At 43.8% G+C, this 24904-nt stretch overlaps 2 protein-coding genes across 2 annotated transcripts in view; both read left to right on the top strand.

Moving 5' to 3' along the window:
• The first annotated feature begins 350 nt into the window (after positions 1 to 350).
• kiaa0232 (KIAA0232) lies at positions 351 to 17810 on the top strand. The gene is made up of 8 exons (XM_079295696.1): positions 351 to 485; positions 2498 to 3071; positions 3833 to 3973; positions 9560 to 9629; positions 9729 to 9813; positions 9940 to 13324; positions 13480 to 13588; positions 14539 to 17810. The coding sequence occupies exons 2-8, from the start codon at positions 2835 to 2837 to the stop codon at positions 14553 to 14555; spliced, it is 4044 nt and encodes a 1347-aa protein (XP_079151822.1). The 5' UTR covers positions 351 to 485; positions 2498 to 2834; the 3' UTR covers positions 14556 to 17810.
• Positions 17811 to 18974: 1164 nt separating this feature from the next.
• Positions 18975 to 24904, top strand: part of tbc1d14 (TBC1 domain family, member 14) — a 30577-nt gene continuing 24647 nt past the window's right edge. The window contains exons 1-2 of the mRNA XM_079295927.1: positions 18975 to 19267; positions 21457 to 22213. Of these exons, the coding sequence (XP_079152053.1) occupies positions 19219 to 19267; positions 21457 to 22213 (806 nt within the window). The 5' untranslated portion in view covers positions 18975 to 19218. The remainder of the gene's footprint in view (positions 19268 to 21456; positions 22214 to 24904) is intronic.

Here is a 24904-nt window from a genome sequence, read left to right as displayed (position 1 = left end):
AAATTTAAAAGAGCGAGGATTTAATCACAAATTCAATTTCAGAGCTGAGTTTAATCTCCTCAATGTCATTCCTCATTTGAATACAGTTTGAGTACAAATGATAAGTACTAGTTGGGCTTCTGATGCAACACCCTGGCGGAGGAATCTAATTTAAACGAATAGGACGGCAGAGATTCGCCTTGTTGCCTAGATACAAACGCGGAGGGTGGCGCGTTCGGGAGTCCTTCTCTGAATGAAACAGGATTTTCGATAGCGGACATTGTGGTTCTGGGTATTAAGTGTCATCAACGAATGACCTTCCGCTAGCTTGAGCCGAAATGTCGCCGGTTTCATTGACGCTATTGAAGCAGCACTGGATGTGAAAAACAGCGCCATTTCTGTCGGCGTCCATGATACGCGATGCTACCGCAGCGGATTCCAGAGCTCGAGCTCGGAACGGCAGCGGGAGAGAAATAGCCGCTCTTCTTTACTTCAGCCCACGGCAGGTACGTACACCAGTGGACCGGCAGGTTTCTTATCGCACTGTGGTGTTTTTGTCCCCGTTTAGTGTTGTGTTTGTAAGCAGTTTACTATTTCGCTGTGTGACGATATGGCGTACATTTTGATGGGAAACGTCTGACAGTGCTCTGGAGCAGCCGCTCCTCCTCTCGATCACAACAAGCGTACAAGAAAGCTAACGTTAGCTGACGTTCGTTTACATTTATATCTCTGAAATATTGTCCTGACTTTAGCTACGTTTCCGACTGAAAGTTTAGACTTGGCCTGACGTACACGTGTTGCTGCTTGCTAGCTAACGTGAACTGTTAACTAGCTAACGTTAGTTAATGGAGACCCGTCGGGCTCTAATGTCACTGAATAGAAACAATTCACCTGACCGACATAACTATACATATAGACGTAACGTTAGTTATTAGCATTACATCAATTAACGTTAGATCGCAAGTTCCTCCATCCTGTCTAACCTAAATAAAGCATGTCAAGTAACGTTCACTTTAAACGTCCTAATAAACAGTTTGACAGCAGCAGTAACGTTAGCTCTCACTAACTCGGCTAATTTAGCTCACGTTACCTCACGTTAAAGGTCGCTGGTTCAGCTAACCTTGTGACGCGAGCTAACCGACGTTAGTACCACGAGTCAGAACAACGTTAGTCACCTAACCTCCGACTTTGTGGTCAATCATCACAACAATGACACCAACAACGTGACATTATCTTAAATATTTCGCCTGGCTGTTCTGTGGTTGCATTGCCGCACATAGCCCAGCAATATAACGCTAATGTCAGTGACGTTAATCCATAACGTTACATGTTTGCACAGAGTTACCATGCACCCGAAGTAAAGTAGGCGAATCCGCAAGTTAACACGACACAAACTGCATTATCTCGTTCCTTTCGATGTCAGAGAAATCTCATTAAATAGCGGGTTGTGTGATAAAGTTGGTCGGTGAACAGTGCAGTCAGGAGCTAGCTTTCGGGGCTAGTGTGCGTTCAATGAACAGCTGGGCTGTAGACACTGGTCAGCCATATTTAGCCTGAGCAATTAGCGATGAAGCTAGCTAACCTTTTAACTGTTGTCCATCTGTATTTATTTATCTGATAATATTCCTCGATGGATGGCTTGCTCAAACAGTATGGTTGCATACGACATAAATATTGCCTCATTGACGCCTCTATGGCTAGCCTATGTATCCAACTGATGAGTGACGACCGGGCCAGCCAATCAAATTGGCGCAGCCTCCATTTGCTCTTCATGTCGGTTCCCTAATTCGCTGCTCTTAAACTGAACTCATTAATTTGACAGCAAGGGTTCCCCTGCCGCCCACTGTTATACCCAACCGCTGGGGTTTGCTGGTTCTTGTTTTGTCATGGCTACTAACCCAGGACGTATTTGGTTTTATTGCTCTCAAATTAAACTATGCAGCTCTTTTTTTGTAGTTGTATGGGGAGGGAATAAGTGGTGCTTCCTGTTGTAGGAGTTTTATAAAACCTTGCTATCATCAAGGTGTTTCATATGGCCTATCACTTTCTTGTGTTACATTGCATGTCCTTAACACGAGGCTCATTAAGCACTTCAATAACTCACATCGCCCTGTTGACCTGTTACTCACTTTACACAGGGCTTACCACCATAATGTGTGATCATGATTGTGACTGCTGTCTACATTATTTAAAGAGCTCATGCTCTCTAAGGAGCCCATTAACGTGCTGGTAAGCAAGGCTATGAACAGGCTACATCCTTTGGGAGAAGGAACAAGATTTATATGCCGTGGTAGGATCTGTATGAGCTTTTGTCTCACTGTTTGTCTCCCTTTTTTAAAATCATTTCCATCATCCCTTCATGCATCTTTTAATATGAAGACGCCTTGATTCCTTCTGTTTGGTTCTGTGTCGGGGTTGTGTATAAGGTCTTTGACCATGTCTTGTTGTTTTTTTCAAGCGCTTGCATTGAGCATTGAAAATATCGCAGTGAAACTGATAATTATTTGCTCTGTTTCAGGTTGTGCCGTTGAAGTAAGACGAAGCCCCACAATGGACCCTTCCGACTGAGACGCAAACACGTCCCGTGTTTTGCTCAGCAGCTGAGATCTATCAGCAGCACAAGCCATGCCTGACGAGTAAAATCCCCTTTTTGCTCAAAGCAATAATTAAAAAAAACACCATCCTACATGCCTCCCCATGTAGAGCCCCTTCAGTGCGTCCTGCTGGAGTGACTGCCCCCTCTTCCCAAGGTTCTGCCTCGTCCTCTCTCTCTGTACCCTTCTCCACCGACCACCCGACAGTAACTACCCATCACAATGCTGCTTCACCTGAGAATGGCCAACACCTGAGGTCCCATGCGTCCCGTGAGCACCGATTCAGACGGTCCTGCTCCTCCTGAAAACCTCTCTTGCCCCTACCCCCTCTTGGGCCCCCTGCCTGCCTCGGAGATGTCCCTGCTCCAGTCGCTGGGTCCAGTTCAAAGCTGGCTCGGCCAGGAGCTTGAGAAGTGCGGGATTGATGCCATGATTTACACCCGCTACGTCCTCAGCCTTCTCCTGCATGACAGTTACGACTATGACCTGCAGGACCAGGTGGGCTCTCACAATCTTTAAGCATTCCTAGTCAAGTCAAAAGCGTAGAAAATGATTGTTTGTCATTGTTTGTGTTGTGCGTTGTCAAAAGAGTGAGCAGTGGGCTTTGTTCAGGAAGGGAAGTGAGTGTGTCAATATAATGGCCTCGTTAGAGGAAGACATCAAGAAGTTAACAATGGAGCTTTTCTTTCACATCATGGCACTTGTACCGAGGACTAAACTGACATAAGCCGGTTTCACACAGCGATTCCACCATAAAGAAGTTAAGTCAGATCCGCCATCGCGACGGCTCTGCCTTTTTTTACACTGAACCAAGCAGCAATGTCACCCCAGTGTGGGATTTTAGATAGCATGCCGGCATTCTGGGAGCAAAAGAGTCGTGATGTGTAACACAACGGCGTTGGCGTCTAATGTGTGTGCGAGTGTAGTTCCGCCGTGCCGGCTGTCGCTTTTACACAGACGTCGTCTCGCCTCTGTGACTTCCTCCGCTGCCCGCTTAATGGCAGAGCAACTCTGTCCCCCCCCCTCCATTCTGTGTTCGTACCTTTTTATACAGAACGGCGAGGCAGAATAACGACCCCACATTCCTGTGTGAAATAGGCTATATGCAAGTTTACCGTGTTTGTGTGCTGATGGTATAAAGCCTGTATGGGAAATGTTTACAGTCATTTATTATGTAATTTGTGTAATATTTCTATGCTTTTTCTTTTGTTTCACTGTGACTGACTTCTCCCGTTTTTTTGTTTTTTTTTTTGCAAAAGGAAAACGACATCTTCTTGGGCTGGGAGAAGGGAACTGGGAAGAAATGGGGCAAGAGTAAGAAGAAAGGAGGGACCGACCTGAGTCTGGAGGAAATGAAGAAGCAAGCTGCTGTGCAATGCCTCCGCTCTGCATCTGATGAGGTAAGCATCATTACCACTCAGTCTGACTCTTTTCTGTGGAATAAAACAACAGTTTGAATCACTTTGGCTTCAGAGGAATGCAAGCGAGTCATTACGCGTGCATTGAAGCTGGAACAGTTTGACCGGCCCCTTCTTATGTGAAACTGTAAGATAAAACGCTTTCTGAGTACAGAAGGCTTGTCCGGAACATTTTGCTGTAGTATTCCTTGTTGTTTGTTATGGTGCAGTCATGCAGATATTAACTGGATGAGTCACGGTGAATAGACACTGAATAAAGCTATGTCAATGTGGAAGGCTAAAGCATTGAACAAGGGAAGATCTTCATTGCCCAGGCATCGCACCCTCATTTGCCTGGGTGGCCACACCTTCAGTTAGTCTTCATTACAATGGTTATATTAAGGTCAGTATTTCAAAGTTTTTTTTTTTTCTTGACATAAAGCAAATGCTATCCTAACATGTCCCAGAAATATACTCATTTTTATTCCATACCTTTTGTGTGACTGAAAAAGCTCCAGAGAGATTTGCTGACATTTTCGCCGGTGGCCAGCAGTAGTAAGGGAGGTGTGATTTAGTTGAGAGTGACACAACATAAAGCTGAAGGGGGGGGCGGGCAAAAGGAGGAGTGTTGAGCTCCTCTCCAGGGACTGGATTCTGCAGTCTATTTTTTAACCAGCACACACTGCAACGAATCGCAGCAGTGAGCGGCGTAGTCGGTCGGCTGTCAGCTGACCGGCATTAGCACAATGATGCAAGAGGAAACGCAGGGCAGGAGAAAACTTTGCTTCGCTTCTCATGAGGTGGCATGGTAAGGAATATTCTCTTCTGGAAGAGTGAACAGGAAACGAGGGAGCTAAAGTGTCTGGCAGGGTTGGTAATGAGGAGCAGCTATGTAGCGGAGGAGAGTTGCTTTGAGGCCATTCGCTTCCACTGTGCCCACTTGATGGAAGCGTGTTTGTTTGTTTTGTTTTTCACGCGTCATGCTGCTCGATGTGAGAGGGATCTAAGCTAAACAGGATATGTAGTAAACATTCAGTGTCTCAGAACATAGTGAGGCAATCACTTCTACTGTTGCTTAGCCCTTTTTATTACAAGGCAAGGCAAGTTTATTTGTATAGCACATTTCAACAACAAGGTAATTCAAAGTGCTTCACATAAAACCATTAAAAGCATCAAAACATAAGGCAAAAGAAAAGGAGATTTAAAAACAATTAAAGAAACAGTGTAAGAAATAAAATTCAGTAGTAAAAAGTAAAGGAGATTTAAAACATACATTGAAACAATAATCGATGTCTCCCTGAGACATTACGCTGTACGCAATCAACCATACACTGCCGCAATTCTGCAATTACTCGCACACAAACCACGTCTGGAAAAGATCTCTGCCGATCTGCGTTTTATAGTGTACGCCTTGCACGGACTCGGTCCCGGAGGAAATGGCGATATATTGTGCAGTCCTTTTAAAACCATTAAAAGCATCAAAACATAAGGCAAAAGAAAAGGAGATTTAACAGCAATTAAGAACAGTGTAAGAAATAAAATACAGTAGTAAAATGCAGAAATGCAGGAAATTGATTAATATATTAATTGAATGTGGTTCAATTAAAGGCAGCAGCAAACAGAAAAGTCTTCAATCTTGATTTAAATGAGCTGAGGGTCTCAGCAGACCTGCAGCTTTCTGGGACTTTGTTCCAGATATGTGGAGCAGAAAAACTGAACGCTGCTTCTCCATGTTTAGTTCTGACTCTGGGAACAGAAAGTAGACCGGTCCCAGACGACCTGAGGGGTCGGGATGGTTCATAAGGTAGCAGCAGATCAGAGATGTATTTTGGCCCTAAACCATTCAGTGCTTTGTAAACCAACAGTAGGATTTTAAAGTCAATTCTTTGTTGGACAGGAAGCCAGTGCAAAGACATCAGAACTGGAGTGATGTGATCCACCCTCCTGGTCTTAGTGAGGACTCGAGCTGCAGCGTTCTGAATCAGCTGCAGCTTTCTGACGGACTTTTTACAGAGACCTGTAAACACACCATTACAGTAGTCCAGTCTGCTGAAGATAAATGCGTGGACAAGTTTTTCCAAATCCTGTTGAGACATAAGTCCTCTAATCCTTGATATATTCTTCAGGTGATAGTAGGCTGATTTTGTAATTGTCTTGATATGGCTGTTCAGGTTGAGGTCTGAATCCATAACTACACCTAGATTTATGGCTTGGTTTGTGGGTTTTAACATCGGTGACTAAAGCTGAGCGGTGATTTTCAATTGTTCATCCTTGGTACCAAAAACAATTACTTCTGTTTTATCTTTGTTTAATTGAAGAAAATTCTGGCACATCCAGTTGTTGATTTGTTCAATGCAGTTACCCAGCCCTTGTATGGGATTATAGTCCCCTGGTGACATAGTTATGTAGATTTGTGTGTCGTCTGCATAATTATGATAACACACTTTGTTGCTTTCCATAATCTGAGCTAGTGGAAGCATGTAGATGTTGAACAGAAGAGGCCCCAGTATTGAACCTTGGGGAACACCACATGTCATTTTAGTCAGCTCTGATGTGTAATCAGCCACAGACACAAAGTATTCTCGGTCCTTCAAGTAGGATTCAAACCAGTTAAGTGCTGTGCCAGAGAGTCCCACCCAGATGTTTAGTCTTTCTAGGAGTATGGCATGGTCGACCGTGTCGAATGCAGCACTGAGATCCAGTAACACTAAGACTGAACTTCTGCCATTGTCTGTTTAAGTGGATGTCGTTGAAAACCTTAACAAGAGCAGTTTCAGTACTGTGGTGCTGTCGAAAGCCTGACTGGAAAACATCAAAGCAGTTATTTACGGCCAAGAAGTTGGTCAGCTGTTGGAAAACCGCTTTTTCAATTATTTTACTTAAAAATGGGAGGTTTGATATTGGTCTATAATTTTTCATCGTTGCGGAGTCTAAACTAGCCTTCTTTAGGAGCGGTTTAATAACTGCAGTTTTTAGGGCTTGTGGGAAGACACCTGAGAGAAGGGATGTGTTTACAATATGTAAGAGATCAGTGGTCATGCAGTTTGAAATATTTTTTGAAAAAGTGTGTTGGTAGAATATCCAAGCAGCAGGAGGATGACTTCAGATGTTGTATAATGTCTTCTAGGCTTCTACGGTCGATTGAATGAAATTGTGTCATGATATTTGAATGGATGTTATTCAGAGATCGGGACAACACATATCCTGTGGTTGGTGTGGAGGCACTGACTGCTTGTCTAATTTTCTGAATTTTGTCAGTAAAAAAGGAGGCAAATTGATTGCATGCCCAGGTGGATTGGAGTTCAGCAGCTACAGACACTGGAGGGTTTGTTAGCCTGTCGACAGTAGCAAATAAGGCGCGTGTATTGTTCTTGTTTTTGGTTATGATGTCAGAGAAGAATGACTGCCTTGCATTTCTAAGTTCCAAATTATAATTGCGAAGTCTCTCTTTATAGATGTCACAGTGAACCTGGAGATTAGTTTTTCGCCACCTGCGCTCAGCTTTCCGACACTCTCGTTTCTCTATTTTGACCAGCGTAGCATTTCTCCAAGGAGATCTTTGCTTACCCGAGACAACCTTCACTTTAGTGGGTGCAATGGCATCAATAATATTTTTTACTTTAAAATTGAAGCCATCTACAAGCTCATTGACTGAGAGGCAAGAGAGGGCTGGTGTGGAGGAGAACTTCTGAATAAATAGTTCACTGGTGTTTTCAGAGATGTAACGCTTTGTCACAACCTTGGTTTGGACATTTGTGTGCAAGGAGATTGCACTCTCAAAAACACAGAAATGATCAGAGAGTGCAACATCAGTCACAGCAACCTTGGAAATGTTTACACCTTTGGTGATGATTAGGTCCAGAGTGTGCCCCTTGTTGTGGGTGGGTCCTGTCACATGCTGAGTCAGATCATAGTTATCAAGGACACCACATAGTTCTATAGAATCTCTGTCCTGGGGATTATCAACATGGATATTAAAATCACCAACAATAACAACACAGTCAAAATCAATACAGATTACAGACAGCAGTTCAGTAAACTCATCAAAGAAGGTTGCACAGTATTTAGGTGGTCTGTAAATGTTTAGGAATAAAGCTTGAGTGGAATTCAGAGCCACATATTCAAAAGAACTAAAATGACCAAAGGACATCTGCTTGCATTGAAGAGAATCATTAAATAAAATAGCAACTCCACCTCCTTTCTTATGCGCTCTTGTTTCGCTCATGAAACTGAAGTTGGGAGGTGTTGATTCAATAAGAACAGCTGCATTGTTATCTTGATTTAACCAAGTTTCAGTTAAAAACAAAATGTCCAGTTTGTGCCCAACAATAAAATCATTGATTAAAAATGTTTTTCCTGACAGAGACCTGACATTTAATAAAGCTAAGTTTAATGTGGTTAAAGCTTTCTTTGCCCAATTTATTTGGACAGGCTGACGAGGAATGTATGCTAAGTTAGCATGTTTACTATTGTTTCTTCGCAGCCTCACCTTTCTTTTTCTATAAACTTGCAGGACAGGAATTGAAGCGGCTAGCTGCATACAGGGCCCCGACTTTTCCTGGAGAGAGTCATTGGTGTCATTAGCCTTGTAGCCTGGACCCAGAAGATATCAATTATTTCCGTTATCATGTAGGGGAGACAGAAGATGGTTGTGGAACCACAATGATTTTTTTTTAAAGCATTTCTACACCATAGCTAAATATAGCGCTGTCATGGCCGAACATGCCTAAGCTCTCACAAGTCAGCTGGCTTGTGTCAACTCCAAACCTTTCACTCTTTCTTTTGGGTCACATTAGGGGGCCGGCATTCTCACCTAAGGCTACTGGATCTTGTTACACATGTTTTGGAGTAAGAAACTAAATTATTCTTTTGTGTTTACTTCATAGCTTGTATATTGTATTGTATTTTTGTTTATAAAAGGCAAAACTTCTGCAAAGACTCTAGGGCTGCTACTCGGTGTGCCCCTTAAAATCTCTGGGCAGGATTTAGTTAAGCCAACTGATCACTACAATACACATCACTATACTATAGTACCAGTAATACTCCATTACCATGATATTGACCAGAAACTGTGTCGTCCTTTAATCACAAAAATGACGGTTCGATCCCTCCTGCTTTTTAATTCTTGTTTAATTTGTTGCTGCATTAAAAAGTTTTACACAAGAATTATAATTCCTGTTCATTTTGACGTTTTCTTTTTACCCACCCTCTCTTTATTATTTTAATGACAAATAACAATTCAGTAAATTTACATCTAATTTATGTATTAATTTGAATGTTGCATTTAGTTTTACATAGTTAGGAAAGCAATGTTGAAGTGAAGCCTGATGTTGCTGCACAGATTCAGAATGATCCCCCTCACTTCCACACAGTGAGGCGTGTTAAACACGGCTATCAGATCGTACTCTGTACGGCTGACACCTAAACCACAGGTATTGTTGTCGGGACTGAACAAGTCTGAGTTTTGCATCCCTATGTGTCACATTCACAAATATATGAGAACATCATGTTACAAGATTGATATCAACCGTTCATAATATTACGTTTGAGTTCTCAAAAATCAGTTTCTTCTCTTTGTCATTTGTGCAGAACTCTGGAATTGAGAGCCTGGTTGAAGAGCTTTGCTCTAAACTAAAGGACATCCAAAACAAACAGAAAGGTTTGGTTCACACCCTTTATCATCATATTTATAAAAATATAAAGTTTTGGAATAACAATTGCTCCAATAACATGTCTTAATGTTCAATGCTTTTTACAGAGGAAAAACAGATTCAAAAGAAATCTGATGGCTCTCAGTCTCCAGAGCGAGCTGAGTCCCCCTCTTCAAAGGACCAGGTGGAAATGTAAGCCTCAACATGGATAATGTGGATCTATGAATATGTGTGTTCACAAAAAGTGTCTGCTGTGTGAACTATACTGCTGTGACTGCATTGAAATCAAGTTGTCTCTCTTGTCTGTTGTGACTGCAGGTATTATGAAGCCTTTCCTCCTTTGTCAGAGAAACCTGTTTGTCTAAAAGAGATCATGACGGTGTGGAACAAGGCTAAGGCCTGCACATACTCAAGTTCATCTTCCTCCGCAGCCCCGCAGACCAGCACAGACACCTCTTCCCCAAAAGATTGCAACAGTGAAGGTGAGACTGCAAGGGAGCGAAACCTGGAAGCCTGTGGCGCCATCACCACTGTGGCCAACGAAAGAGGCCAGCAACGACGGAGCAATAAGGAGAAAGAAAATCGATACCATGGTGGTGGTGGTGCAGCAGCAGAGGAGAAATCTACCGTCCACTCCAAGAGACAGACGAGACACCGATCTGAGGGCAAATACAGACCCAGATCCTGGTCTTCTGGCTCCAGCGAGGCGGGCTCAAACTCAAGTGGGAACCAGGGTGACTTGAAGTCGTCCAGAAGCAAGGCAGTTAGAATCAGGCACAAATCAAGGGAGGCTGCAAAGAATAAGAGAACACGCAACAGCGGGCAGGTGAAGCTTCAGGTGAAGGTAATCGACAGAGAGGAGCGAAGGAACACAGGAGGGAGCAGCAGCAGCGCCACTGGAGGCGCTGCCAAACAACCACAGCTTTACAAAAAGGGGAAGAGACCTCTGAAGGAGATTCGAAAAGATCCAGGCTGGAAGGAGGCGAAAGAGTCCGGAGCTGAGGCCAGAGACAAAAAAGAATACATGGAGGAGCCACTTTGGTACACTGAGCCCATCACAGAGTATTTTGTACCTTTCAGCAGCAGACAAAGCAAGCTGGAAACAAAATATCGAAAGAAGGTAGACTCTCCTGATGGCTTTGCTTTGTCAACCGACATGGAGAGGCTGCCGGAGAGAATCCAGGGAATCTGCATTGCCAATGAGAGCTACCAGAGGGCATACCTAACAGCAGGCTCGTTTGTGGATGGGCACTTTGTGGAAGGGCCCGGCGAAGCAGAAGATGAAACTGTTGAACTCACTGGGACCTCAAGCTGCCCTCAGCCACAGGATAGTAGAGATTTAGATGACAAGCATCTGTCTGAATTCACTCACTTCTATGAAGTTGACATTTATCAATCCATATTGGATACTAGTGCCTCAGACTCTATACAAGAGAGTCGGATCTTAAGCATGATTCGACAAAAAAGCAAAGAGCAAGGAGACGTGGAGGCAGAATGTTGTTTAGTGTTAGAGGGCCTTGAGCAGCAAGGGAAAAGTGCAATACGGGCCGACTCGCAGGACGCTCCGGGATCTTTTGGATTCTTCATGGAGGATCTGAAAAACATGGCTCAAGTGTGGGGATGTTATTCGCCGTCTACTTCAGAAGACATAGATGGAGAAAGCTTTGTGGGAGACTCTCCCATCCGACTCTCCCCCCTCCTTGATAGTGTTTCCTTCACCCTGAGCAAGCTGTCTGGAAATCTGGAGGAGCCGGCCGTCTCTGAAGCCACCAGTGAACCGTCTGGTTTAAACTCGTCCTGCTTCTCTCTTTTCGAGCTGCAGTATGACAGCCCCACTCTTCCTTTTCCCCGCGACTCGCTTGCTGTTGGTCACGAAAACAACACAGATTCTAGTAGCTGTCTGGACCCGCATTCTAATAAACAGTCTCGTTTGCTAATATGGACCAAAAATAGTGCCTTTGACGAAACTGAACACTGTTCTAACCTTTCGACACGAACTTGCAGTCCGTGGTCCCATTCAGAGGAGACTCGGTCAGACAACGAGCAAGGAAATGTTCCGACGGAGGATGCTGCTCAAATTGGCAACGAGGAGATTGATCGTGTAATCCCTCCTCTCTCTGGTACATATCTGGAGGAGGAGATCTTGGATTTTTTGCAAGAAAACTCTGGCCGCAAGTGTGAGGAGGTCAGTGTTAGTACAGCATCCAACAAGACCCTCACCAAAAAATCCAAATTGGAGTCCATTTGTGGTATCGCATTGGAAGAGGTTGAGAGTAAACGGTACAGCACTGGCATGTTTTCGGACAACGCAAACCAACACGGGGATGACTACAGCTCAGGGATAAGAAAGGACATTTGGACTGCAATAGGAGACGACAAATCTGTAATGTCGACGCCAGGAGCAGAGAAACCGAGCGAGGGGCTATTCTCCGATGAGTCAGGCGGTTACTGCTGCAGCTGTCTGGAAGTGCAGGCGAAAGAAGTTCCGATTCAAGGGCCTCAGAAAAAAGCAGTGCAGAGGTCAGAGTATCACCTTTGGGAAGGCAAGAAGGAACAGGACTTAGCCAAAAACAAACTCTCCAAGGTAGATGGTGCTGGGGATTACATGACTCCGTCCAAACCCTGGGATTTGAACTCTGACAAGGAGAGTACATCATTCATCCTGGGAGGGGTGTACGGAGAGTTGAAGACACTAAGCGGTGATAAGAACTGGGCCGTCGTGCCGCCAAGTGACACCCAGGACAGCCTGCTACAGTGTGCCGCTGCAGCTGCATCTGCTTCCAGCTCAGACATGCTTACCATCACTGGCACAGATGTGTTCATGAACACTGGCAGCTGCTTTGCCCCCGGGCACAGGCCCCTGTGGAGGCCTCTTGTGTCCTTCGGGCAGAGTGACCAGGCCATCAGAGGAGGCGGAGACGGATTGAATAAGGGATTTTCTTTCATCTTCCATGAAGATTTGCTTGGATCTTACGGAGGCTTGCAAAGTGAGGAGCACGGTTTAGAATACCCGTTTGCATCCTTCAACCTGAACAGTCCCTTCTCTCAAGTGCTCCATGTTGAGTGTTCTTTTGAGCCCGAGGACATGGCTTCGTTCAGTCCGGGGTTCAAGCCCAAATCCATTCTTTGCTCGGACTCTGAGAACGAAGCCTTCCACCCACGAATATATGGCATCAACCGGACGCAGTACAGGGCCATTCGCATCTCCCCCAGGACTCATTTCCGACCGATATCGGCCTCGGAGTTATCTCCTGGCGGAGTGAGTGATTCAGAGGCTGAGACTGACAAAGAGGAGACGACTTTTCCCGTCCAGGTGCCGCTGGACGTCTTCGATGATCCTCAGGCAGATCTCAAACCTCTGGAGGAGGATGCGGAATGCGAAGGCCCTTATTACGGGAAGTCAGAACTGGAATCTGGTAAATTCTTACCCAGATTAAAGAAGTCTGGCATGGAGAAGAGTGCCCAGACCTCTCTGGATTCACAGGAGGGCTCCAGTACCCTCCTGCCCATCGCTGAGCAAGAGATTTGCTTAGACTGCAAAACGGCAGCAGCTGCATCAACTGCAGGTGGACAGACCGACGTCTCTGTTGGCAAGGTTCAAAAGGAGGAATCTTCAGGGGAGAAGCAGTCCTGTTTGTCTGGGCCAGCAGGTCAGCTCCCCAAGTATGGGATTGCTTATGACTTTGTTGGCGATGTGCCAGAGGTGAGGGTCCCCTAACATTCTTAATATTTTGTGATCAGTGAGACTTTAAACAAAAGTAACCACACGGTGTTTCATAACCAGTCATCAGCTGTAAAATGTCTTCCACCTGTGATGTCTCTGAAAGTCACTAACCACTTCTCATTTGTCTCGTTTAGTTCCCTCTGTTAAATATGAGTGGACAGGGAGGAACTGGCAACCAGCAAGACGAGTGCTGGTGGCAGAACACACTCTGTTCCCCCCTTTTCCCTGGATCTCAGTGTACAGGTACACTTAAATGTTTCTTATTTCATTCACACCAAACCAGTGACACAGTTCATGTTTTTTTTTTATTATTATTTTATTTCAAATTGAGAGATGATCGGTGTATACAACAGTTGAAGTCAGTCGGCAACAGACGACTTATGGAACTCAGTCCCCGAACTACAACAGAATGTAAATATCTGTAGTAGCTGAAAACTGATCTGGAAGGGACTGATCTTGCACCATACATCGATCAACCCACTAAACCCTCTGCAGACAATATTTATTGTTGTTGTCATTACACAATATTTACATTGTTTAGAAATCTATTCACCAGCAAAGAGACAGTGAGCACGGCCTCTGCCACTTATTCTCCACTCTTGAACTGCTTCATTGTGTCTCTGGCATCACATAGAAATGTGTGACCGAGGTTCCATGACACACAAGGAGCTCATGGAAAACAAGGCTGATGGACTGGCCAAATATCGACGAGGCGTTAAAAGGACAGTTTGGATTTTTGAAGTGGGTTTTTACATCTCCATAGTGGGTGTATCGCCTACAGTAGAGGGAGAAACACATTTAATACTTGACCTCTTTCTTTACAGGGATCGTATAAAGGCACTTAAGTGTGTCCATGGATATGAGTTTACAGTTGATTACAAGTCCTCTGCATTGAGGAGGATGGTGTATGGCGCTTTGCCGATAACTCCGTGCTTGTAGCTTGCGCGCCATCTGAGCAGAGGCCTCGCGCGAGTATAAACAAAGCTTAAAAACACACACAATCTCACTACAGACAAAATCCAAAGTATGTCTTTTACATCCAAGAGACAGACCTGTATCCGGTACTTCTGGCCATCACAATATGTGAGCCATGTAAATAGCATCCCCATTTGTGTTTGTGACCGACCGGTCAGTTTTGAAACGGCTGCAGCGTGGATAACAGTCTAACTTCTTTGTCTGACTTCTCTCTGCAGGGAGCAGCAACATTTGAATACTCCAGTTCTGCAGATGATGTCCATCATAGAGAGGAAACCATCCTCTCCTTCTGTGACTGGACCTCTACCAGCAACGATTCAGGGTCATCTCAGAGCTGGAAAACCTAATGTAGGCTCATTTTCTGACACACTGCTCCAAAACAAAAAAAACAAAAAACAAAAAAACACCCACGCATAACCCTGCAGGTTTTTATTTACTAACTTAAAACCGTGTGTAATCAACAATCGGATCAACAAAAAGTGAGAGAAAATAGGAAAACTCCAAAAATATGTTCTGTCTTTCAGTAACGCAATGTGCAGACGTGCATTTTAGGCGTTTTAGAATGTGTTCATTTGATTCTTCTGTACACTGGTCCTCATTCACGTCTCACAGTTAGGTAGTAGGGACAATCTTTTGTTCTATCCTCGTCGGTTTTGTTCCCACCGTTTTTCCTTTTGAGCTCGGATCCCGGTCGTCGGTGGTATCTGAATGGTTGTGCATGTGTTCGTCCAGCCAGTCTCACTCCTTCTTCTAGTTGTGTGAAACGACTGCTATCGCATCCTCTACTTTCCATCTTGTGTTCAGAAAGAATAATACAAGGATGCTGGCCTTTTTTTTTTGAGTTGTGTAAGAATTTGAGAGTTTAATAAAAACAAAAAACAAAAGTGTGTGTTGCGATGACTTTCTGAATGTGAAGTAGAGAATGTGTGCAGCTTTCTTCTCAATATCCCTAAACTCCCCGTGTGTGAAAAGTTATCATAAATGAGTCTGATTTTTGAATGGTGAACAGAGCTAGTAGTAGACATAGTACGGGTTTGTGAGGCAAAAAAACTAAAAAATCCTTTATAAAAAACAGGAAATCAAACGTTTTGTTGGGAAAAAAAATACTAATAATCTACTTGAAATGCAATGCTGTAAAAGAATCTGGGGAATACGAAAAGACAAAAAAAAGTTTATGTTTTGGGGTAAAGACCCATCGTGAAAAGACTACAGCCATTTCTGCAGAAACCTGTGTTACAACTGAATGAAACCGTTTTGATTTCTATGGTACAGACTATTTGGTGCTATAAATATGTTCAAAAACCTTTTTGAAGTTGCAGTTCCATAATCCGGCTATGATAAGTAGACAGCATAGCCTAGTTTTGTTTGTAGTCCAGACCGTCAGACTCCATGATTACCTTTTTTTTTTTTTGCGAAAATTGTGAGGAAAAATGATGGCGGGTCTAGCCTAATGTGGCTTGCTTTTGACTTTACGGTAACCTCTTAGTTGTCAGGCCTGTAACAGCCGAAGCAGAAACACCTGCAGGTATTCAATCTCACGTTACTACACATCCATTCAGTCACTGGTCCCCAAGCAGGAAGTACAGATGCTCAACTACACAAACGTATCACAAAATAAGTGGCGAAACAAAAAAACATGGCAGAATTACACTAAGGTACAAATGCTTTTTGTTTTTTCTTCATACAAGGTGTTTTTTATTTTTTTTGGTTTACAATATATCTTATTGAGTAATGTCTCTGTGTGTGTGTGTGTGTGTGTGTGTGTGTGTGTGTGTGTGTGTTTGTGTTGGCAACAGAACTTGTGAAGGCACTGGTTCAGAATGGCTGTACTAGAACTTTATCTCAGAGAAACGTGAACGTATGCAGAGACGTACGTTCACGGAAATGCAAACGCGTTAGCGCTCTCTGAATTTGAAACACGTTGGCTGTAAAACCCTTTGAGGTGTGGTTGGACTGGCCCTACTTGTGACCCGTGCTTTTGAAAGTTCAACAGTGCATTTCTGTTTTATTTCCTTTCGATCTAAAGGAACAGGTTGGAGCATTTAGTGGGATTTGTTGGCAGAAATTAAATTTTTCAACAAGGCCATTTCCAAAGATTGTTTGCACAACCATAGGTTTGTTCAGTCCAATGCCACTTCAATTAAAAAAAGACCCAAGTAGCTGAATGAAAGGTAATCCAACTTCAGGGTCTTGTCACCTTTCTTTGACAGTCATCAGACACTCAGGAATCTTTTGATATGAGCATACTGCATAATCTACACACATTGATGCATTAATGTCAAACCTTTCTTTGATTGTAGAGCAGATGTTATTGACTGGAGTTCTTTCTAGAGATGTTCCGATACCATTTATTTTTCCTTCCCGACACCTGAACTTGCTAATCGGCCCAGTACCGGACAAATGCATACAGGGAATGAATGGTATTGAACTTTCCTTTATTTACTAGTTTGACAGGTTGTTCTGTGTAAACTGTTGCCAGCGCTAACATTTTGATTGCTCTGGCTAACGTTCCGCTTTTCTCTCGCAACTCTCAACAGAGATGAGAGAGAAGCGACACGGCTCACTCGTTAGCTGCTTCTGTCCGTGGAAGTAGCCAACGAGCAAGGCATCACACTTGTGTGTCATCCCCGTTGAGAGTTGCACATGTACCGATCGGGCAGATCCTGTGATATAACTTTATATGGACCTGATCGGAAGCTTTTCTGATACTGGCATCAGTATCGGAACAACTCTGGTTTGCTTGGAAAGAACCAGAGGTGACTGTCATTGACTTATAGCTAGTTTTAAGGGAGAAATAAAAAAGAACTAAGCCATTGTTGATTGCATAAGCAATGTGGAGTTCTATGCAATACCATGGCGCATGTCAACATTCAAGAATATACGGTGAAAAGTCAAGTTCATTTTGCATGTTGATTCCTTTTGAGTGAGATAAAAAAAAAAATTTAAAAAAAACATCTCTGAAAATGCAGCATGCAAACATCACACTCGGCTTTTTTTATGTTGGCTTTAACAAAATATTTTAGTTAAAAAAAATAAAAATACAAGGTTAATTCAGTGATTGGAAGAATGTTCATGACTGTGAGTGAATGTGTGCAAGAAGCCGAGTCACAAAGAGCACTTGCATGGGAGTTGGAAGAAATGCATCACACCTTTCTCCATTTGATTCTTCCATTGTGATAGGCCGCCTTAAAAGGAAAAAACAACGAAAAACATGTATGATGAGAAAATGCATTCAGTGAGGCTATATGCATTTGGAACGACACTGACGGGCGATTGCACTGTGGTCTGAAGAACATACCCCGCACTGAAAACTAGAGTTTTCCTCGTCTTTTCATTCCCACCTCGACTCTCCTTCCTCTTCCTCTTTGTTCCCAAATCCCATCTGTCCCGAGTAGCGGTGTTGTTCTGATTTCATGTACACCCTGAGAAAATGATTTTGTTTCATTGTGGATTTTTCTTAACATCTAATAAAGTAATAAACCAAACCTCAGCCTATGAATCCCCTGTGTTTTTCTTATTTTATTATGTAGTGTATAACCAAGGTGTGGTGCCTTCCCAGGCTGGCGGCACGAGCAGCTTCACATTTCAGATCCTCGACCTCATGGTGACACTAGAGGGCAGGGTGACGATGCTGAGGAGGAACCACCAGCTTGTTATTCATATCAGGATTTAGTCCATTTTTATTGATGCTGAATATTGTTGTGAAAGCTTGTCAGAAATTTCCATTGAAAGACACATTTTAGTTGTCACTCAAAAGAAAACAACCAAAAGGGCTGTTTATTGTTTGAACACTATAGCATCCATCCAATAGGTTGTACGAATATAATATTACCATCCCTTCAGCATTTATCGGCCTTTACTTCATATTTTTAGTAATCTATATAAGATTAGAAATACATCTGTCTTGATATATTGCTGACACACTTAAGTTTAATTAAATGTATGTGATCTGGTACCAATGATTCTAACAAAGTATTAAAAATAAAGTTCCTATGAACATTTAGTTTGTTGGGATTTTTTTTTTTGGGGGGGGGGGGGCGGGGCTGAATGGAATGCAACTGAACAGGTGGGTCAAGATGGACTTCAGTCAATACGGCAATTTTGCTGAATTTTGCTGTCCAGTAAACTACATTTCGGAATGTTACTATATTATTTATGTTATGTAGATATTAGGAATATCTGGGCAGAAATCACTATTTTGGAGCCTGAAACACTCGCAAATTATACAAATTAAATAAAAAATATGTCAACCTTTACGACAGTTAACACATTTCAAATGTGTAACAATTGTATTCCGGGGATTTCCTCTTTCCTACCAAAACGTTGTCCTGTACGGACAGTACGCAGGTTGCCAGGTCGATTATTAATGCCTTCAGCTGCAGACAGGTGAACCCATCGACGGTGAGCATTCATCACTCGATTACACCGCACTCAACGGCACAAGTTTGTTTTTTAAAATGGCGGCGGAAGCGTCAAAACAGGTATGAAATGTTACCAATACCGGATAAACTTTACAAATGCGGTTGTTTGCGGTAACACCGAAGCAGCGTTTCGTCTCCCGCAGTGATGCCGGGAGAGCAACAACACGTCTCCTGCGTTTTAACTTAATTTGACCGCGCACTTGAGGAAGCGCTGCGAAAAGCACCGAGTTGGCATCAGCAGCAAGTGCACTCAACGAGTAAATTAGTCCTATGTACGTGTTGTTTACGTTAACCAGCCTGAGTTTAACGTACGTGTTCCTCCCGACTCATCGCCTCGCGCTGGTGCTGTTTGTGTGCTCTTAAGCCGCGTTGAGGAGGCAGGGAGCTGACGGTGGTGTCACAGCATCATCGCATCATCATGGACCGCTCCAGCCGGCGGATACCTGCAGCCCACCTGTAGCATCAACCGGCGGCAACATGGCGAACACGAGCCGCGGTACCGAGGACCGGAGAGACAGTCGCTGTGGTAGGTCACGTCGACGTGCCGTCACATGCTATGTAGTTGTCACTATTAACACATTGCACGTTAACTCTGCCGCCGTTCTCCCGCTGACATTACAGGTCACGCCAAACTGCATTTATATATATTTGTATTAAATATTGTGCCTATACACAGTCCATAAACCACGAGATGTGTTGTGAATAACTTACAGCCAGTATTTAATTCGGCATACGTTTAAAATACAAAAGGCCACTTTATAATATATATTTTATTTAACCACAAAGTTCATATACTTTGACTCGTAATTGTTTGAAGCCAGTCATTCATTTGGCCAGAAGAATGTATTCAATTCGGCATACATGTAAAGTATCTAGTGGCATTCTTTGAGATCAAATGTAATGTTTACCGACAGTTAATGAGCCACTAGTCCCAACATTCAGTGATTTGCTAAACCAGTCTTAGTTGTCGTTCTGCATATAAATACCAAGCTGCACTAGAATTTTCATCTGACGGGACTTGTTCACGTCTCACCAAAATGTATTTGTAAGACCGTTAAAAACATGAGAAATGCCAAAAATATATATTTTTTCATGTGTTTAAAGCATATACAGCTGAATTGAAAAAGAGGCGAACAGACTGGGAAACCCAGGCAACTTGTCATGTGCCGCGTATTATATGCCTCACACCATGCATTCCAATATTTGGCCCCTGAGCGCCCCTTAGAAAGTCACACTGTGTCTTAACCCAAACGGAGAACCGCTTTCTTAGAAAACCAGCGTTTCCCAACATTTGTGATGTCATGTTAAGTTTCAAAGTGATGATGATGATAATACTATCACGACTCGTAGAACAAGACTTTCATGTGTGCTCGTAATGGGTGTTCCAGTTATTGCAGACAATACCTTTTGTTTTCATCAGCACTTCTGAAGACAAGAGCATGCATGTCTGTGTTGGTGTGGCCTCACAGTTCACTGCTAATACAGTTTCATGCTTTATGGTTAAAACCTTTACGAGCGGCATCGCATTTATTTTTTAAATATACATTTAAAGCACTTTTTCCAGCTGTACATGGTGATAATAATGAGGCGTTTCCACACATTCTAACTTTATTTGTAGATTATTTCCACGGTGGCACGGGGCCAGACTCACGGGACAGCTTGCAGGTCAGGGTTTAGAGCTCGGGTAAGAATCTGGCTATGTGTCAACCATTTGGGTAAAACGCTCGGCCCTGTTGACTTTAAAAGTATTTTACTTAATTGTACTTGCTTATTAATTATACCCAGAGTGTGTTTACTTTCGGGGCCCGTAGTGTCAGCAAGCACGGACAGTACTTCCTGTCAAACACCTCCACATACATCTACGTCAACCAAAGACTGAACCAGGAGGGGTACGGGTCACTGACTGACACGCTAGCTTTAGCTTAGCTTCCCAGCTGGTGTTCACGTTACAGTGCAGACTCCAGTTACAGCCTGTCGGATCAGTTTTCACCTCTCAGGCCTCCACACCCAGTTCCTCTGATGCGCTTGTCGATCAGAAGAAACCATTAGTCATGTTGTATTTCTTAGAGCTGATATTTAGTGGTTTTGTCATTTTTCTTGATTGGTCATGTCGATAAAAATCACATCCGGGGCCCAGATTAGCCTGAATCATAATTCCCCGGAGCCCAAGGGTGACGTCTTCATACGACTTCCCCATAACCCAATAATATCCAGTTTGCAGTGGTACAACAATCAAATGTGAGGGTATAACACCCTCACATTTGACAATATGGAACCAGTGAATGTTTGACATTTTTGGTTGATAAAGGTCAATTTGGAATGTGGATTTAAAAAAGCTTCATGCTGCCGGCCGCCATGTTTCTACAGTAGCTCAGATGGGACAAACCAAGCTCTGGCTCTATAGGGCCATTCATGTTGACCTACAGCCAGATCTTACACACCAGACCTTTAAAGCTACAAGAAGGAACTTTATATTGGTGTTGATTGTGGCGGCCCCTGTGGACAGAAGCGGTAGTGTTCAATCATTCCGTCTAACTATATAGAAAAAGCCAATCTTCTTGCTGATTTGCTTTATGTTTACATTACATTCAGCCTGTTGCATAACCAGAAAGATCTTCCTTTCACAATTATAGAACTATTTCTCACTTTAGATAATGAAATACTTTATGAAAACTGTTGTAAAAAAACGAATTTAATCTCCTATTCTTTTTGAAGGTGTGTCTGGAGAAGTCATAGTGGAGAATGGCTGTGTTAAGACTGATCTCCACGATGGTACCAACCACCACTGCCATGAACCCAGCACGATCCTGCACAGCGGGTCCGTCCTGCCCACTTACCGCCCGTCCTGCTCCTCCACCCCCATCTACTACTGCAGCCCCCAGAAGAGCTACTCAGACCTGAACCAGGACAGCCACAGCTTGACCTCCCAGGACTCGGGGATCCCAACTCTGGAGATCAACCCTCCGGAGCCCATCCTCCACGGCCACCAACGCCCAGGTGACGGAGGCTTTATCCGGGACTCCAGTTCCTACTCTCCTGCCACTTTGACTTTAGATGACGATCCGTCCGATGGCAACGCCATCCGTAAGTCCTCCACCTTCCCCCGCAGCGGGTACGACTCCATCCGCCTCTTTAGCCCCGCCCTCCGACTATCCGCAACCACGGGGACGGGTCTCGGGGGCGGAGCTCTGAACCGAAGCGATGACATCTCTGTGTGCAGCGTGTCCAGCATGAGCACCGAGCTGTCGGTCTCCAACGAGGACATCCTGGATCTCACCGTCACGTCTGACTCCAGCGCCATTGTTACCTTGGAGACGGACGACAGCGGCACCGCTCATTTCGCCGACGTGACGCTGTCGTCGCCCGGAGACTCGTGGAGCCCAGTGCGACCGCACCCGGGGTCAGGGGTCACCCAACAGGAAGAGGAGGGCAGACAAAAGAAACTGGGACCTCTAGCGAGCTTGTTCAACAGGTATGTTCAGAATATCAGTGAAGTACATGAATGTATTATTTTAGAGAAGGAACTTCCATCGAGTCATACACACACGGTTTAGAGGGGAGGCCGTGGTAAACGCATCATGAATGGCAATGAAGTAAATCCCAGTTGTGATAATATAAAATATGGATTATACATGTTGGCAAATACTGCACATTGATAAAATCCCTAAAATGTCCTGATGATACACTACGAAGATTACTGAGAGCAGACATAAACAATGTTGATGTCGTGCTTATTAATGCTACACTGGGGGGGGGCACCACTAATGTTAACTTGCTGACATTCAGAGGACAATGTTTTAAACAATCCTACATTTTTGATGTACGTCTTTCTTTAAAGTTTGTTAATATTCTTAATGTATTTTCACCTGTCTGCACATCACATCAGGAGAAGCATAAATTATCCTTAATCATTGTAGGCGACCTCAGCCTCGCTCTGTACCTGCTCTCCTCACGGACTCTTTGTCGGAGGCCTTATTGCACCCTTACACAAGTAGGCATTGCTCAAAGTCTCTTTACAAACCTCGCCCACCTCTCTCGCATACTACAGCTCACTTACAATGTACAAAAAACAAATCTGGCTTTCGTGATACAAAGTCGCAAAGCAAGGACAGGAAGTTTAATAACAGACCATCACATGAACACAGGATAAAACCTGGTTGATGAAACCGAGGACATTAATTGTAAAGAACATCAGCTCGGCCTTTATAAGTCAGAGGTGGCCCATCATGTCCCAATATATTTTAAATCCACCGTCGCCGTCTTAGCGAGCAGCAGGACAGATTTTGCGTCGTGGTTACTGATTGGCCGATAGGGAGACTGCATTGTTCTACTGCTGCTCTGTTTGTAAAGAGGACACTGTCATGCTGTTGCATGTGAAGTGTTATTTCCCATTTCTGTGTGTGTGTGATTGGCCGTGCGGGGTTCCTTCCTCTTCTATCTACCAACATGTGTTGGTGGAGACTCCGGCTGTAGCAGAGCTGCCACAGAGGACGTTTCCAGCACTTGTGCCGGTATGTCTGTGTTTCTGTGAAAGGATTTTGGCACCTGCTGCATCACAAACGTGCAAGACGTAACTCTGAAACTTTACAGGTGTGGAGATCAAAATGAGAGCTCAGAATTTGGCTTTTGAGGAAGAGGCCATTGGCCACCTCCAGCTGCACCAAGGCCCGATGTGGTTGGTGTGATCCCATGGCAGCGTAGTCTCTAGCTTATTTGTATTTCTTTGATTCTCTGTTAGGTTTCATTAGTTTATGATTTTATAGAGCAGATCGATTAGTTGTAAAATAATAATTACCAAATCTGCACCCTTTTGTTAATTAGTTAATTAAACACACAACTCTCAGCATTTTTCAAATACTTGTTTTATTTTGAAGGAACTTTTTCAGAGGTCGTTCAAGAGAGCCTTCTTCAGATAAACGAGAACATTAAATAAGAAACCCAGCCGTTCAGCGTTCTACGAAGGTAAAATACTGTCAAGTAAGCACGCTGAAAAGCAATCAGCCAGGACGGCAGAGCGGAGCCGCAGGGGTCAAAGGGCAACCTATTGAGAGTCAAACAAAGATCCTTTGTTAGCAGTTTTTATTTACCCAGAGAGACCGTTCATTTACATACAACAGTAGTGCTCTTGGCTGGGTTGATGGTGAATGAGCTTGTTGAAGTTCTATTGAGAGTTCAGCAGTTGGTCTGAAGTGGTTCTAAAGCTGGTTTCACGCTCGCATGCAGCCATTAATCATCCAGGAGGCTTTTCATTTCCTCTCACTGCTTTGCCGCATTCCACTTTCCATTGAGGCCCACAGCTCAACATTAAGAGGATCTTACAGCCCCTCGTCAAACTTGTATTTTTAATTGTTGTACATTTTTGGACCAGTCTGCTGGTAAATAGCGTCTGTAACCCGACATCTCCCGAGTCTACATGTTTTTGTGTGTGTAATTGGACGAGGTTCAAGGTTTCATTCAAGGTTCTAAGATGTCCTGTAGCCTGTAATTATAGCGTGGCAGGGCTGGATTATTACATATTATTATGTAACTGTATATTATATGGAATATGTCGTAATATTGAATGCATGCAGGGAAATCAGGGCCATTAATGTCTGTGAGTTGGTTGTTTCAACACTGTGGTCCAGAGTAAAACAAAAGTATAAGATGGGTTGCCATTTAATTTGCTTCACGAATCCGTGGTGACTCTGGAGATCCTCTGATTTTTCTTTTAGCACCACTTGCAGGTCAAAGGTTGACTTTGTCCAATATTCAAATACTCGCAAAACTAACATTCATCTTCAGCCGCCCTGTGTTTTTGTTCGCGTCAGCGTAGATTGTATTGATTGTAGATTAAATCAATGAGTGCGCTCCATCGTGTGTTAGCGGGCGGTACCTCCCTTCTTTCCAACCCTCCCAGTAATCTCTCTCCGTTATCCCTCCTTCCTCTCATGGAGAAGTTACTCATTCCCTCTGTGCCCTTCAGACTCCGTCTCCTCCCCTCCCACTTGTTAAATCAGGCCTCTCGTTGCCGGTTCCTCCACAATCTCGCTCTGCCTCAACTTAGCGGCTGTGTGGGACTCTGCAACTAAAGCTATGGAAGCCATGGGCCTGAATCTAGCCTAAAGGAGAGCTTCGCTTCCTGCTCCTTTATTTACTCTTTCTTTTTACTTCTCTGTTTTTTGGA

This window comes from Melanostigma gelatinosum (assembly GCF_949748355.1).
Source record: "Melanostigma gelatinosum genome assembly, chromosome: 23".
In the NCBI taxonomy this organism is placed as follows: domain Eukaryota; kingdom Metazoa; phylum Chordata; class Actinopteri; order Perciformes; family Zoarcidae; genus Melanostigma; species Melanostigma gelatinosum.
This window is presented reverse-complemented; position numbering and strand designations above follow the sequence as displayed.

Excerpts from the sequence above, each read along its gene's own strand:
- kiaa0232 (XM_079295696.1), top strand. The coding sequence starts at position 2,835 with ATGCGTCCCGTGAGCACCGATTCAGACGGTCCTGCTCCTCCTGAAAAC. Across the intron at positions 3,072-3,832 it reads ACTATGACCTGCAGGACCAG|GAAAACGACATCTTCTTGGG; the intron begins GTGGGCTCTCAC and ends TTTTTGCAAAAG. Across the intron at positions 9,630-9,728 it reads CATCCAAAACAAACAGAAAG|AGGAAAAACAGATTCAAAAG; the intron begins GTTTGGTTCACA and ends TGCTTTTTACAG.